Source organism: Acanthaster planci, linkage group LG01 (assembly GCF_054643075.1).
Source record: "Acanthaster planci isolate LZ-2023a linkage group LG01, COTS_SCS, whole genome shotgun sequence".
Taxonomy (NCBI): domain Eukaryota; kingdom Metazoa; phylum Echinodermata; class Asteroidea; order Valvatida; family Acanthasteridae; genus Acanthaster; species Acanthaster planci.
The window spans coordinates 27751484-27768705 of NC_141777.1; the positions used below are offsets into that span (position 1 = coordinate 27751484).

At 40.8% G+C, this 17222-nt stretch overlaps 1 protein-coding gene across 1 annotated transcript; it reads left to right on the plus strand.

Annotated features, from left to right (window-relative positions):
* The first annotated feature begins 9049 nt into the window (after nucleotides 1-9049).
* LOC110975188 (uncharacterized) lies at nucleotides 9050-15235 on the plus strand. The gene is made up of 3 exons (XM_022227421.2): nucleotides 9050-9189; nucleotides 10249-10485; nucleotides 11007-15235. The coding sequence occupies exons 2-3, from the start codon at nucleotides 10251-10253 to the stop codon at nucleotides 11303-11305; spliced, it is 534 nt and encodes a 177-aa protein (XP_022083113.2). The 5' UTR covers nucleotides 9050-9189; nucleotides 10249-10250; the 3' UTR covers nucleotides 11306-15235.
* Nucleotides 15236-17222: the final 1987 nt, after the last annotated feature.

A 17222-nucleotide genomic window follows, 5' to 3' on the forward strand; every position in this document is an offset into this window, starting at 1 on the left:
CGATATCCCACCCTCCTCAAAAAGTGAGGTGATACGTACCCCCATCCCCTGGGATTTACGCCCGCCTGCACGGTTGATATTCTTGGAATGAATTCGCAAGAAAACAATATGACTTTTATTTGGCCTTCCGGAAGTGTTTTCATTATATGTGTCACTGTGCTCGAAGATATTTTTAACGTCTCTGAGAAAATCTTATATTTCGGGAATACATGTTAGGTTTAGTTTCTAAGACCTTCAGCTACCAAACTGAATCTCTTTAAGTGTCGGCTTTATTCCTTCCATGAGACTGTCCGAGTCAACAGTTTGTTTGTTGTGCAGAGATGTACCACGAAAAGACAGTTAAGAGTTTGCCCTTAGGCACTGCGTATGTTCATGGGTGAATAGGAAGCACGTAGGCCTATATATAAATAACTTGCAGTTTGAATAGACCAATGCCAAAGTGATGGGGGAAGATCGACTATTACAAATGCTATAATTTCTAAATTGGCATTTAAGGTTAGGAATACAAGGTTTTCCCAGAGCTGCAAGTGTTTAGTCGGCAAATAAAAAAAATGAAAGGGGGGGGGGACAACGCCCCATTTACCGGGTTCACATAGTCTCGCACGTACATTGATACCACAGACAAAGCCTAACCATGGCCTAACTCGCAAATCAAAACATGTTTCAAGGTAAGAGCATAATTATTTTATGGGATATGCGTACTTGCATTATTGCTTCCATGAAACTGGAAAGTTTGCGAATGAAATGGAGTTATAACTTTGAAAATGGGAGACACGGAATAGCCGTCTGTTCTAGCAGAAAAGGGTTCCTTGGAGCGCTGTTTGACATGGTGGACGCCGCGCATTCATGGAAAAGCAAACTATTCAAGAGTTGTATTCAAAATGCATTATGTAGGCTGCATTCATTTGAATTGCTCATGCAATTAGCAAGTAACAGTGCAAACTGTTTAACAAAGTGAGAGGGTAAGCGATAGCCGACGTGTGTTACAAATGTGGGTGCCTGAAGGGGATGGAAACCTTGTTGACTCGGAGTCCACTTGACAGCCCAATATCTGATTTCAGTATCAGCCGAATGCTGTTTTCTCCCATTTACTGTGTACACGTACATGTGAAGTTCTGATGACCTATATGAAGACACTCAAACAGTCTAGTTTTGTTCATGCAAAAATGTCACGCAATGAGGAGCTAAGGATAGAAATATTCTGCACCGACTGTGCGCCGCAAACATTCTTGAAAATTACGATTATTAAAACACGGGATGTGTTATACATGATTGCCTCATCAAATTATTTGCAAAACTTGCTAACAAAATTACTCAAATTAATCGAAAACTTGAAAACTCTGAGGGAAGGTAGATATTTGAAGTGCAAAGTGAATTTGGTGCAGAATTATGACGCAACATTCACAACTTTTGGCTTGCCACGAATAAGGTGGAACCTATTATTTTGTTCTGTAAGACCATAATACTGAATCTTCATTAATGCATCCCCAAATTTATGGCTTCCTGTTTCTTTTCGTTTCTTTCTTTCAAAGATAATGCCCGAGGTCACCCTCGAGACCTTTCTTTCTCACGAATGTCGTGTACTGAGGGTATTATGCGACTTAACCTCCAACTGTACGTAGTTTCAAGACACTGCAGTCTGGGCTGTAGACGCCTTCTTCGTGAGACCTCTGACAAACCCCAAAGGCAATACATGGTACACTGCAAGTACATCAACTTGGGCGTCGTCAACTTTGTGGTGTCAGATCTGTGCAAAGCTGCAGAGTCCTTCCTCCATGATTTAATCTGAACATCCCACAAATTCCCCACTCCAGGCAAGTGCAGCAAGTCGAATGTACGATAAGGAGGTTGGGCACAGATCCAATGTAGTAAGAGAGTACAAACGTACCAGTGAGGCACTGAAAAGCAAAATAAATTGTGTAGTTCAGGGCACGTGCGCAGAGGAGTCAGAGACGAAAAAAATTCTACCCCCTCGACTGCAAGTACTTCAGTAAAACGTGAGGATTGCAACAGTAACAGTAACATAAATCTGCAACTTGAAGATACCAAGTTTACTTTTTAGAAACAGGTGTTAATTACTTCGTGTGAATAAAATAATGATTAAGGATAATCTATTTGTGAATACTTTCAGATAAACGAGATTGTGAATACAAATCCAAGTCATTTGCAAATTTAGGCAAAGGGATGAAATATGTCATAATTACACGTTTCATTGAATGACCCAAGGACTTTGCACTAAGTTTAAAACAGAAAATGAAAAAGTACTGGTAGAGCCCACTTTAGTGCTGTCGAGAATTTGAATTTCACACTGTTCTTTCAATTGTTAAAGATAATCTCTTTTGAAACAAATAAGATTTATCCACAAAAATTAGCAGAAAAGGGAGGTTGTCTAATTTCTCTCTTAGTGTGATGTTTGAGGAACGGAGAGTTTGTGGTTATTTAAGTGTTTGGATCTGTTTATTTTCTTGTTTTCCCCTCCATTATTTTGTAGGAATGGAGTGGTGGAGACATTGCCTTGAAAATGACGGACAGGAGATGTCTCATCGCTCCATTCGTGCAAAATAACGGAGCGGCGAAAGAATATCATTACGTCACAGGTGGAGGTTCACTGCTGAGAAAAGGGACATGAAAAGAGAGAACTGGAAAGCTTGATTGTCATTTTCCGCGAGTGTACGAGGCCGACCTTGCAATCTGCTCATTTAAACGAGAATTTAAAAAATGTTGCAAACATACATATACGCTGAGGGATGTCATTATGACTTAACGATCACAACGGAGTTAATGAGTCCACGTGGGAATATCAAGTGTGTAGGGCCAGGGAGGGATCCTGTGGCTATAAATAACAACCCGCTGGTTATGCTGAGCATTCGCATATAGAAAAGAAGTGACAAGTCACGTTTGATCGATCAGTTCATCAATTCGTCGGTCAGTCGGTCGATTGACTGAATTTCTTTGGATCAATCAATCAATCAATCAATCAATCAATCAATCAGTGTTGACGTTCGGTTGTAAGCCGCGTTTATAAAATTCGTACGCTTAGCCAAAGCTGTTACAATTTGCACTGACCTTAATTAATGTACACAATACAACAAATTATTTTGGAGGAAATCTCAACATCGTTAAGGTATACGGCGATATCAAAGGACAGTGAATATATCCCCAAGCGCACTATTTTTGGTGTTCCCCTAAATTTCTCTATATACACGGTGTACTGGAATATTGATGTTACGTCTTACGCTCTAGATGAATTAGAACTGCACTTAAACAATCTCGACATTTTTTTGAGGGTACTGAAAAACCTACTGGTGACCGGAATCCTACTGAAAAAGGTTCAGTGTTTGGTAATGTCGGAAGAAGTATTAAGGCAACTCACACGTGTATACATTTGCATCGTGCCTTTTCGGATACCATTGATACGGCTAAACGCTGTTGGATTACTGTGATTGCCAGTATAACCAGAACAGTTTTGACATAAAAATGCGCCTACTTTGGATTCAAATTCTCTTTTCCGACCCATCTTATTTCGGGCAACTTCCCCAAAGGAAAAAAAAATGACTGTGAACCCTGTCTGAAAGCTTTTTTTTTCATAAACGAAATCAGCTACACCGACGTGCGGAATTTTGACATGGTTAGGCCTATTTTGTTGGGCAATACCGAAATATCATAAATCCAATGCAACAAATAAACCAAGAGACATTACACCTGCCAACATTTTATTTAACCATCTAATAGGGGAAAACTGTTCTCTTCGTCTTCCTGCAGATTATGTTGCACTCTTACCTACCGACCCGACCTCACAAGGAACAGAGGTGTGACAGAGAGGAAAAAACCGAAACAGCACCAATAGTGAAAAAAGTAACTTAAGTACGAATATTATTTATTGATAACACAAACACTTTTGCTTTTGAGCAACCGGTACATCACAAAACTTACAAAAAATGTCACTGTAACATATAGCACGTCACACACATTTTAAGTCGAATAAATAGATTGTAAACGGTTATCCATCGTCGTTATGTCAGAGTTGCTGGGTTTTATCTTATGATATTTTGTTTCAAGCTAAAGATGTACATTTTGGTTTTGGTCAACTTCAATAAGATCATCATTAAAGTACCCCTTTCAACTTATGTGAAACTGGACGTATTTTTAAATGAATGTTAAGTATATAAACTGCAAGTACAAATAATGAGCTATCAGACAGAATTTATAACACACACATGCACGGCCACTTTTTCATTCATAAACTTTCTCATTCAAGATATGGACTTTTTGTCCCAGCCCTGGTGTTCCCTCCCGTTCTTCTTGAAAATAATGCCTACAATGTGTTTTTGGATGCTCTCTTTCTCGTTAGAACCTTGGAGTTACACTCGAAGTAAAAAGTCACTCGTTTTCCTGGCCAAGTTGAAGGGCGGTTGATGGGATCGGTGACTGGAGTGGTGGTAAAGGCTGGTGAGCACTAAAAACATTCCGCTTACTAACCTCTCGGAATCCTAGTCTACCAAACTTGACAAGCATCTCGTCAGTCTGTAGGCCAGTCGGAGCCGACTTGTGCCTGGCGAGGGTGTGTTTAGAAGACTGACCTCCGGTCTCGTTCACCCGGTCGTCCTGCCTTCGGGGGTCAAATGCCTGGTACCTACCGGCTGCCGAGTATCTTCTGGTCCCATTTGGAGTTTGATCCCTGTTCACATTGGGCACAACGAGGGATCGCCGGCCATTTTTCACAAGGAGTTGACGTCTCGTATCCAACATCTCCACCTTGGAATTTCCTTGGTGAAGGGACGATTCTTTGGACACTTCTCGCACTGAGACACCTAGTTGTAAGGGCAATTCATCAGAATTCTCCAAGTCTTCCAAGGTTGGACTCTCACTTCGAACACTGGTAACAGACAGTGCCTCTAGGTCCACCTCATCTGGGAACACATCGCAGAATTCCTCCTTGGCGACCTCCGCAATACGGAAGTTCCTGGCCGACTCTGGACGCCGAGGTTCCTTATGTAAAACAAACTCATCGGTAAAAAGTTTGCCTGTGTTCTCATCGTGAGGCCCCATAGCCAACTGCGATGCGAGACTCACCGTTTGTTTTTTCTCTTTGCACAAGAGGAGGTCTGAGCTGAGTAGCTGGTCTGCCGGCATTCCTCCCGAGGAGGTCCTCCGTGGCTGGGCAGTCAGCGGTCTCAGTCGATAAGTTGACTCGCGACGAGTGGCATGATTGGCATTGTCCGATCTGAACTGGCACATCTCCAATCGGCGTTGCAGATCCTTCTGGTCGTTCAAAAACTGTAGGATGTGAAGCTGCTTGGACTTCTTAAAGGCTTTGTCCATGGTCAGGAGAGCCTCGTCCCTTGTCTGAGCTCCAGGAAAAAGCGAAGACATGATTCTTCACCGTGTGTCTTCCAACTTAACTAAAAAGCGTCTGTAGCATCCCTTGCATTATTTTCCTATCTGAGCATCTTGCCGTCAGTAGTATTTGCCTCCGTTGCGTATGTACGTCTACGTTGCATGCCGGTCTGGAAATCGCAGTGTCATCGGCGCGTCATTTTCATCCATTCCTCGTCGCATCCAAGAAAATCACCATTTCCGCAACCTCCATCATAAATTTCGTGATGTATAGGCCTAGCTGAAAATCCCTTGTTTTCCTACTGTTTTGTAGTTGTACACCACGTAAACACTGGATTGGCGACTGAGGCCTGACAATGCTATGGCATAATATTCAATCCTTGTTGTATGCAAGCAGCTTACCGGGACTCTGACAACTCCTGCTTGTGTTGCAGGTAGCAGCTTATACGCATGGAAAAATTCCATCATGTAAGCTGCCTCCCACTGGATACACGATGTCGTTTCGACGCTTGGGTATCCCCATTTTAACGAAAACAGTCGGAACTCATGATTTCAGAAGTGAAACAAATTTCTTTGCGAATTTTGTTTATCACAAATTCCCAAAGTGTATGGACTGAGTGTGCTCAAGGCATAATGGCTTCGTTCATGAAGCGCGCTTTGAATACAGGGCGTGTTTCATTGATAAAATATCAAAACATTACGGTAGCTTACACATCACATTCATTCATTCATTCATAATTCATTACTCGGTTGTAGGAAGAACGGTGTTAACAGCTCAACTTCCAATGATTTCCAAAGATCCTTTTTTCTGTTTTGAGCTCGCTCAAGTGAAAATAGCATTTCCCCCAAATGTGCATCAGTTGGATCTTTAGTACGGGCTTGTACATCATTTCTTTCCGTAACTGGGGAGGAAGGACAAGTGCTGTAACAGCAGCGGTAACCAATGCCACGACCGGCGTCCACTGCAAAATAAAGAGTAGCCGCTTCTTCACGTGTCCCGTGTGCGTGGCTTACACCCTTGAAGATATCGATCTTCCCATAGAGCGAGCTAATAACGAACATCACCCGATCAAAAGATGCAGTCTGTTTGGTGTAATTACCAGTTCGTACAACACCGGCTACTGGTATGCAAAGTATTGTTGCGGCGGGAATCCAAAGAGATTAGAATGGATAACTGTCTGAGTTGTTTCTGTACGGTCACAGAGAAGTAGCCGCATGTAGCGGTACATAAGTATCTGTGCGCCAGGAAATGATTTCTCGGCTGACGTATTGACAGTTTCTTCGGGAGAGGTTCCAGAACAAGTTTTGAGTTCTCAGCAGATTGAACTTTTCAGCACTGGTCCTAAGTCGGTGTAGGTCTACACGTCTGAACACATCAGTCTCATGTTCCATCAATTTTTAACTGAAATGGCGGACCGGAGACCAAAGCAAAAGCGATGTCATCGAACTCGTACTTGCGCATGTGGCCACTATATAGGGCGGCAATGGCTCCCCCCGACATTTGAAGCCCTTGAACGTACCTCGTAACGTATAGGATCATAGGGCTACAAACCCTCACGCTTTGGGCGTGAGACTCATGCATTACAGGGTATTTCTGCGCTCTCACGCCAATGAAGGATTTCTCACGCTAGGCAAAATAAATACTACAATGAAAACATTTATTTTTCCTCAATCCCACTCCGTCCAAGTGTGCTTCTCCACCTAGTGATGCTCTACGTTATTTTAGCTCAAATCGGATATGCTAATTCTCTGTGTACGGATGCAGTGTTTTTCGTTTGGGCTTCATTTTCCAGTACTCCCGTGTGGGAAGTGGTTTAGGAAATTAACAGGAGTCATTAGGACTAATATGTTAGGAACTTTTCATTGTATATCTACGAGTACGTGCCACGCGCGCACCTATCTCCAGATAAGACGATTGGTAATGATTACCAACGACGGGAACATGATTAAAAATGAGTGGAGAGGTGTTTCGATATCAAAAACTTGTTGTGACTGTCTGACTGAAAAGGTATTTATTAATGGGAATATATATGTGCTTAATCGCTCAGGCATGAGTTGCATTCATTCTGCTCCTTAGCCGGTCTGAAACGCACGTTTAAGACTGGCAAGCACGTGTCTATTCCCTTATGTATAAATACGCCGCTTTACTCATTCTATGGGTTGAATGTTCTGCAATTTTTCGTTTTGGGGGCTAATGTTTATTTGCTGCAATAACACTCCCAAGGCTTCACACATATTTGAGTGTGTCCTGTTCATTTTTATACATGGTACTTCCAGTTTCGTTTATATCGTCATTTTTACTTATTTAAGTTTATATATTGATTGTAATTTGTGTTTTTGTTTTTAAAATTCGCATTTAGCCAATTTACTTTCATTTTCACCTCAGTTTTAACTCCGTTGTTGATATTAAGCCATTAAAAATAACTATAACGATGACACTACATGTATAATTTAAGAACAGATTGTTCGATTAGTAAGTTACCTATTGATGCTTCCCAGACATTCCAAATGATATTCCAAATGCTTGTATTTTCCAAACGAAGTCAATTCGAACGGTGACAGGAGTTCCCCCTACAACCCACAGATAATGCCGACTGCATGCCCCTGTGTGTGACTTCCTAAAATGCACCACGCGTATGAATTAATTTAAAAAAAATTGCGCATCCAGCCGAAAAATTACTCAAGGCTTGGGCCAGTATACACACGGACCTGCAAATGAACACATCTAGCTAGCCAGCGTTAGACAATGGTCATCTCATGGCTCAAAGTGTTTGTTAGAGCATTGTTCTCTTATATAATTTACAAAAGTGGAGGTAGGAACGTGGTTAAAATCAGAGATGCAACTCAAAAGGTGGAGATGATAAAAAAAAAAATACACATTTTCATCGTTTCTCCTTATCGCAAGAATTCTTCATCTGGCATCTAAATTTGATTAAGCCAGAACACATGAGACATGTTTTTAAAAGATGGGCTCTCCAAGTGTGGATATTTTGCCTTACCTCATAAAGATCTACTTGACCCCGCCCTCAAAATAGTAAGACTCAAGGTGCTTCCATTGTTCCATGTTCTGACGAGGTGCACAATTAATTCCTCGACGAACTTAATTACAATGTACATCTTCCTACAGTGAACAGCATTGACAGTGTTTGAGAGTTATAACAAGTGCGAACAAAAAGGGGCAAAAAGAGAGATAAAAAGAAACGGGCCTTCATTTGATACGTTTCTTGAATACCCGAGAAACTTGTATTTTTTGCTGATTTAATCATATATTAAGTTTTGCACTAGCGGCATGTCTTCAACCATCGCAGAAGGTTGCAGGCCAAGCAGAAAACTGCTTGAGCAGGCCAAGCACAACTTGTGTCTGAGTAAAATTTGGAAGAATGATTTGGAAGCCCGAATATGGTCTCGGGCTTTTTTTCGACAAGTGTAGGCATCGATATTTCAAAATGGCGAGGGGCTTCACGACTGCATTTTAGGGATGACCTTCCGTGGAAATATAATGTCTTCAAAAGTCATCGGCTAATGAATGGAAATTTGAAAAGAAAATGAAAAATCATAAACTGGGCTTTAATTTCATGTACGTCTCGAACGCCTGAGAAACTCGTGAGTATTTGTCCTGACTTTTTTTCTAATTTTGGGTTTTTATCATGTTAGCTGGCTATGGCAGTTTACTTACTGGCTTGCAACCGCAATGTTCATCACAAATTTTGAATGGCGCCACCAAGTGGCACAATTTGACCAATTTGGGAATGGCTGCTTCCATTCTCACAAGTACCATTACCTTTTTGAGATGGACAAACACATTCAAAGTAGGATACAGATGTCAGTCTAACGCAAAATAATTATATAAATGTAAGTGAAGATTACTAATAAATGTCATGTTTTGAAATGCAGGTGTGGTGGATGGCATTATTCGCTCGTATTTAGCCTAGGCCTTGTTAAGTAGTGTGGCACGGACTCTCCCTGCCGCTAAGGATGGAGCGGTAGCGAGAGGCCGTGCCTACCGCTCCATACTAAGGATGGAGCAGTAGCGAGAGTCCGTGCTACACTAGTGGGCTAGGCCCCGTAATAAGGTTGCAAGGCATTGTGGGAAGGAAAAAGGGGCAAACATTCCCCCAGTTTCTTTCCAACAACGCCTTTCTAACATTTTGCAAAATCACGCATGCAGTATTAGGCTTAAGATTTGTCATGTTCGTGGAGATGCTGAAGGCTGACGACTGTAATGTTACACCCCAACTAGCTATGCTATGGTCTCAGCCCCAGCTATCTGACTATAGCCTAGGGCCAGTGACGTCGGTCCCAACCATGGTTTGGGCGTAACGTAACAGTACTACTACATTTGGCCTACATCTAGACCCGTAAACAGGGCCTGATGAATACTCCTCCGTCGTATCAAGTATATGACGGAGGAATATTCGTCGGGCCCTGTTTACGGGTCTAGCCTACATCAGTCATTCATCACACCTCATTCAATGAGATTTGAAGCTTTTCATGGAGGAGGTAGCAAGTATTTTGCGTTGGCACCATGGACATATCTCCTTTTACGTATATGGGGTCCTGAAAAGAACCATTGATACTCAACGTTTCGGACAGTATGCACTGTCCGTCATCAGGAGACTGACCCTTATTTCATTCTTTCATGCAAAAATTGTATTTTGTTATGTTCTCATTGTGGCGTATGGACATGAACATATCAAACCTATGTAATGAAGACTGGGGCCCAACCTACATGTAGGCTAGCGTACATTAATGACATTATCCCAGGACCCTGACCTTCTTTTGGGGAGAGGGAAACCAGACTGCACTTACGCATGTGCTGTTATAACATATTGTCTGAGTGCAAAAATGTCTAAAACGCCATTTTATTATCGCAATTTCAAGAGGAAAGCTTGTCTTTTCTCTCCCTCTCAGATATGGGTATGGACGTAGCTGGTGATGATGAGGTGCAGCAGTCTTGGTGGAAGAGGCAGCAGACGAATTTCCGCAAGGAGGTCAATGATTTTGATCTGGCAGAGTGCAGTGGTTGCCGGTTTATTGGTGGAGGTGGCATGATAGGGGCTGGGCTTTACGTCGCCTATGCGGGCTATCGTCGAGCCAAAGGGTTGGGCCGAAAATGGCGGTTTATTCCATCCACCTTGGTTGGATCAGGTGTGTGGCACATTTGAACAACATTTTGAAACAGTACAATGATGAAGCTTTGTAGTCATGGTCACTCTCTTCAAACAGAATGTACTTTTTTCTGTACCATTTGCACCCACTAGTTAAGCAGTTTTGGAGTTCAAGTGTGTCAGAGATCATTAGGCCTGGAGTCCAATCTCAAGCCATTTAAATAAACTGCCACAGGAGTATTCCTGTCTGTCTTGTGTAACCCATGTCACCAGTCAGTTAATCACTGAATGGACCTGTGATAAAAAACACTGCAATGAGACGTTGATGGATTTGTGATGTTAACTGGATGAGGTGAAATTAAACTGATGGAGGTTTGAGAAAAAGGAAGTTTAATAGTTCCTTACAAAATTTATAGAATTTTGTAAAATATTGTAGAATTTTGTAAATGAAAAATGATATGAACAAGCCAGGAATGTAAAGAAATATTTTAGAATTTGTTGACTTTTACAAATATGTATTGAATTGCAGATTTTTGTTTCTATTTTTTCTGTTGACATAAGCTTTGGTGACTCTTGGGTTGATGAGACTCTCTGGACACAATCCCTTCTCATCAAGTGGGAAGTCAGTAGGAATTGATGCCTTGGAGCCCCTCAAGGACATGATATCCAAGAGTCAAACGGAAGCTGAGCTTAGGAAGAAACTGCAGAAGCTGGAGCAGCAGAGGCTGGACAATGCAGACCACATGGAGGAGAAGCTGCAAGGGGTAGAACACATGGGGAAACAGGAGAAGCCTGACACTAGGCAACAAAAGCAGGACTCAAGTGCACCCGGTACCCAAGACAAAACACAGCCTAGTTGATGAAAGTCAAGCAAGAGCAGTGGGGTGGTATTTGAAAGGTCACCGGTCAGTGACTGTGAAGCATTGTGGTTTACATCTTCAGCTTAGATTAATGCATTTATTCTGACAAAGACACTTCTGCCTCCACCACTGTTCTAAAGGCTTACAAGGAACTATTCAATTAAATATTGCAACAGAATACATCTTTTGACCAATCTCTTTGCAAAGTTTTGAATGTTGCCGTATATCCCATTTAATCTTCTCTGGTTTTTCTTCAAGAAGATGTTATGGCTGTATTGAGGCATGTGTCGTCAGTAGGTTGAACTGCTTGAAAAGAATTCTCAGATTCAATTTCTCTGCCCCCATTTCTTTTAGACATATTTGCTGTAATGAAGTCGCCCATAGTACAAGAGTTAGAAGACACAAATAACATCTGAATTTTGTCAGTACCTAGTCAAGAAAATAGAAAGCTTGATTTTTGCAAAGTGTGGTAAATTTAATAACAGAGACAAATTGGATATATGAATGGGTCATTTGTTCTCAAACACGCAGATTAAGTGAGGTTCGTCAGCTTGTACCATTAAATTTGCATATAAAAATTACAAAGGTAGACCTGTTGCACATTTTGTTACAGAAATTTACATTTTGTTACTAAAAGCGATGTGTGAAGTGAGAAATGGAAGCTTGTGTATAGCGGGCAGGAGAGTCATCAGCTGGGAGGGGAGAAACGCTCCCGAAATGATGTCAATGTGCTTTTGTTTTACCAGAAAAAATTTCATTTATCCGTCGACCGTACAACACGCCCACTTCTGAGTTCCCCCTCCCATTTAAAACGTAAAATATTGTGTTTCATCCTTGCTCTATGATTAAACCCCGCCAGGGTCAATCTGTTTTAAATAGCCTCTCAAGATACAACTGTGCAACTTAAGATGTCGAGGACAATTGCCATTTAACCCTCCTATGCTAAGATGCATTCTTGTCACAGTTGTCATATCAGTCAAATTTCCCATACGTGTCTGTGTACTGGGGGAAATCAATTGGAAGGCATTTTTGACAGTTTTTGACGGTTAAAACAGAAGGAGGGTTAAGAAAGTTCAATATACAGACAACACTTGATGTCCCTGATGTCCCTGTCACTATCTGTGCACAAACCTATGAGACATATCTGAAAAAATACCAAAGTGTTTTCTGAGTAGGCCTAAATGCTTTTGGATTTTGTCAGCTTAATTTCGCTATATAAAACATGTTATCACTTTCTGACTGTTATTATAACATTTTAAGGGAAAATTAGTGTTGTCCTCATATGGAAGTCATTCCGAAATGGACTTTATTTTCGGATTTAATACCCTGCCATTGTGGTCATTCAGTTTTGCTGTCAATGAATGAAGTCTCAGTAGTTACCGACATCCGCTCATGATCCGGCAGTAGTCATGATAGTAGAATTCTGAGGCATATGTGCAACACTAAAAACTACCAATACCAAAATTCCACACTTTTAACTCATAAGATGAGAGAAAATGAAGTTGCCGTTGCGGCTCATTCAAATTACTACGAGACATAAGAAGAAGGGCTTGTATAATATGCATGCTTATGGCTGAATTTAACATGTGTCATGGACTCTGTCAGCTTTGGGCATCAAGCGTTTCCCTTATCAGTTGCCATCTTTAGAGTCCTAGTTACTTGGACTAATCCTTGTCCAAGAATTTTGCAGTTGGGGGCTCACAATGAACTGTGTCAATAGAGGTTCTTTGTCCCCATGTCCTCAAGAAGTTTTGCAAGAGTTTTGTATCACAGGGATAGGCTCCGCTCGAGGAAACGTTGTGTGCATTCACTGTAACTAAATTAAAATAACAAGAACGGCCTCTTAGGCACCATGAAGACGCTGGCAATGCATAACTTCCATACTATGCTAATTGTGTCCACACAAGACGAAACATGCTGCAGAGGAAATGTGTTAGATTGCCAAGTAGTGGGACACGAAAAATTCTAGTAAGTTCTGGTGGTGCAAATTTTATTATGAATTCTACGGTTAAAAGTGATGATTAAGACCAAAGACATTTTGGATGAAATCAAAGTATCTTCTTACCAAATGTGTATCATAAAATAAGGGTTAAGTTAACTAGTTGGGAGAACCTCAGTTGCTTGCTATTTTTGTCTTGCATCCAGGTGATGCCTCAGAAATAATGGTCACCTGGAGCAGCTTTGATGACACTCCATCAATTGTTCAATATGGGAGGAAACGGCTAGATATTAGTACCAAAGGATCCAGCGCTAAGTTTGTTGGTGGGTCACTGCATTGTGCACAGTTCATTGTGTGAAACTGACTGGTCTGGAACCAGGAACAAAGTATGGTAAGTGTATTAGCAAAATTGTGCATTCTTTGGAACATTATACCTATTCCATTAGTTATTACAGTCCACACCCTGATGTGGGAAGACAAGACAGTATAGTATGATTTATAACTTTAAGCTGAGATTGGATCCATGATAAAAAAATAGTTTGCCAACCAAAGTTTGCCTCCCTCTTGAGACAAAACTTGAAACCAGTGTGTCTCCCATGTTAGCTAAAGGGGTCCCCACAGCTGTATGACATGTCCTTCCCCCTCCGAGATGATCATAGATTTGCTTGATCCAATTTAACAATTAAGAACTTGATGAAAAATATGACTGGATGCAATAAACCCTCTTAAATGAACTGTCTCTTTCACACTTAGTCTATTGCTGTGGAAATGAGGAAGGTTGGAGCACACTGTTTTTCTTCACTGTGCTTCAGTGGGCACGATTATCAATTACTTTATTTGCTTGCTGAATATACAGTAACAGAAACCTGGTGAGTGGTCAAAGTTTGAAGGTCTTGTATAAATGATCGCTGAATCTGGACACATATCACAAAGTGAGCAGCTCTTCTGCAGACTAGCTATATTGTGGGAGATTAGAAAAATAATTTATCAGGAAAGCATGTACACTAGATAAAGAAAGCAAGTCATCAAACTCTCAGGTTTTTTATTTTTACACTCTTGCAAAAAACTAAAAACAATTCTTAACATATGGAATGCTTGTCAATGTCTTTTCTTATCAACTGAATCACACAGCAGTAATAGTTGAGAGGAGCACTTAATACATTTTTACACAGAATTTTGTTTTTACTGATATACATTATGTAAATGTATGCTATGACAGTGTACCATTTGTTGCAATAATCTCTGTTGCTTTTGTAAAGTGTTAATGTATCTTCAGTTAGTCCTTTTGCAATAACTACCAACTGAATTGTTTCATGTTATTTATTTCAGTTGAGTAATTTGGGATTCTATTTTGATTTGTCATTTGCTGAAAAAAAGCTCAAAATCGATCGAGAAGTATTTTTACTGAACCAAAATGTCAAAAACTCTATAGAAAAGCATTTTAATTGATTATATTAATTTCAAAAGACATGAATATAACAGGTTTAAGGTGAAGGTCCAAGGTTTATGTGGAATTTGGAACAGTTTAAACTATGAAAAGTTATAAGCAAACAAACAATAATGCAGGCACATTATGTTTTAGTTCCTACTGTTGTGTTAAACATTTTCTGAAGGAGAGATGGGTTAGCAGCATTCAAAAGAATTAAGTCTATCTAAGTCACTGTTCTCCTGTGATGCAAAGTGACATCAGGATATGTTCTGTGGTGTGTTCACATTCACATAGACCTACTTGGAACTACCTTACATGTAAATGAGCATTGGTCAGATTATGATAAAGGTTAACAGCCCAGCAGTTGTTTATTAGAAAAATATATTTGTACAGTGGTACTGTAATTCATTTATCCTTTTTAAATATGGATTTGTCGGCTACATATCATATAATACAGTAATGGTTTATGCATATTTGTGAATCCTCATTTTTCATGCATTCTTCAGGATAAAAGTTTCCTTTTGTGTATTTTAATAAAAGAAATTAATGTTGATAAATCACATTCATTTTGTGAATATTTCCCTCGTTCTCATAATTTCTGTTACTAGCTGCTTTGTTAAACACATGTTAGTTTTTCACTGTTGGACAAATCATTGGAGTCCAGCATATATTATCTGTGGCGTGTGACAGCAAGATAACACCATGTAAAACATTGTTATATGGCCTTTCTCACTTTTAGCAACTAACTTGGAGGAGACACTCCTGTGACATAAGCTAGGTGACCAACGGTTCTGCAGAGGTTGCAGTGGTAATGCTTGCTTGATTGCTTAATTGTCCACAGATCAAGGACCCCATACCCTGCAGTTGTACACCACATTTTTTAAGGAAGCAATTAACAGATGTCTCATGTGAAACCATGGAGCTATATAATTAGCTAGCTACATGATCTAACCCCTTTCGGAAAAACCTCCCTAAATTTAATAAAAAATGAGGATAGCCGGGGAAGTTTAATTACAATTAAAATAATTTATAACTGCACTGACCACTTCTCAGCTCCAGAGGCTGGCCCAACACCTCTGTACGTGCCAGTTTGCTAAAACAAAACTGAGACCCTTATAATCAGGTGATAATATACAAGACACAGTTTCTATATGCTTGAGGTGTACCATCTTACTATAACACTGCAATAATTATTAGACGTGTCTTTTTCTGGTTTCGGGTCTCCTTGTTCCAGATCATCATGCTATTTCACGACAAAAGTGCCTGAATTAACGTATAGGAGTCCCGTGTCAGTAGTTTCACATATAGGTTATAAAATAAGCAACTAAATGACCACAAGTAATGAAGAGGTCAGTTCAAGAACCGAAATAAAAGGGATGAATCCATACGGAAGCCAGTTAATGCCAATTCGAACTATACAAAAATATTTTTTATTGCCAAAAAATGCAATAAGCAAAATAATGCAATAGTATAATGCAATAGTTCTACAGACATTTGGGGCGAGTTTGCGCAGTTACTGCGGTTAACAAGCCTAGGATGTGTGCGCATTATACCCAGATGCAGGAGTATACTTCCCCGTTGGCGAGAGTATACTCTCGCTGACCAGCAGGTCTCACTCGAGCCGGGCGAACGCACCCTTGAGTGAGCGGTGCATGTGATTTCCCATGAAACAGCAATCAAGGAATGCTACAGTAAGCATGACACTACACAAACTCATGAGCTTCTACTTCTCTCTTGGTTGACTTATGATTACATGCTGGTTTTGGGCAGCAAATCATTGTATTGTCATGTTTAAGGACCCTAAAACTACGTTTGGCCTATTACGGATTGTCCGGGAGAAAGAACAAGTCATCGATTTGTTGATGTTGCTCTTTTTATACTGGAACAGACGCATGTGCATTCGAGTGAGCTGTGGTACTCATGTTAACACAATACTCCTGAGCGTTTGAATGGCGGGAGTACATGTACAACCCGTAGGTCAGCGAGACTATAAAACTACCGGAGAGTATACTCCTGCACCTGGGTATAATGCGCAGGCATCGTACCCTTACTAACTGGAGTAACTGCACGAACGTGCCCAACATGTCCGTAGAACTATTGCATCATTTCGCAGTTATTGCATTATTTCGTAATAAAAATTTTTGTGCATAGTTCAAATTCGCACTAACGAGCTTCCATGAATCTGCATATTCCCAAGAAGCTTAATAAGAATATTCAGCCCGCCACCATGCTACCACTCACTTCTCCCACGTGTACATCGTAGCCGGCTACGATGTCGCACTTCTTGACCACTCACACAATGCACTAGGGCTTCACCGTACCATGACCGTACCTAATCATTCAGCAGAATCATGATAGGCCGCAAAATACCCGTGTTCGAATTGCCTGTGTTCGAATGTACGGCTGAAGCTCGAACCCACCAAACTCAACCACGGAGGTAGGTTTCCTACCTCTATGACTCAACAAAGAGCCGTGGCGTCCAGGGTACCAGTGCGCGGTGCTTCGTGCGCTTTGAAAGTTCTCTTTCGTTGACTTAAGCATTTAGAAGG

Excerpts from the sequence above, each read along its gene's own strand:
- LOC110975188 (XM_022227421.2), top strand. The coding sequence starts at position 10,251 with ATGGGTATGGACGTAGCTGGTGATGATGAGGTGCAGCAGTCTTGGTGG. Across the intron at positions 10,486-11,006 it reads ATCCACCTTGGTTGGATCAG|CTTTGGTGACTCTTGGGTTG; the intron begins GTGTGTGGCACA and ends TGTTGACATAAG.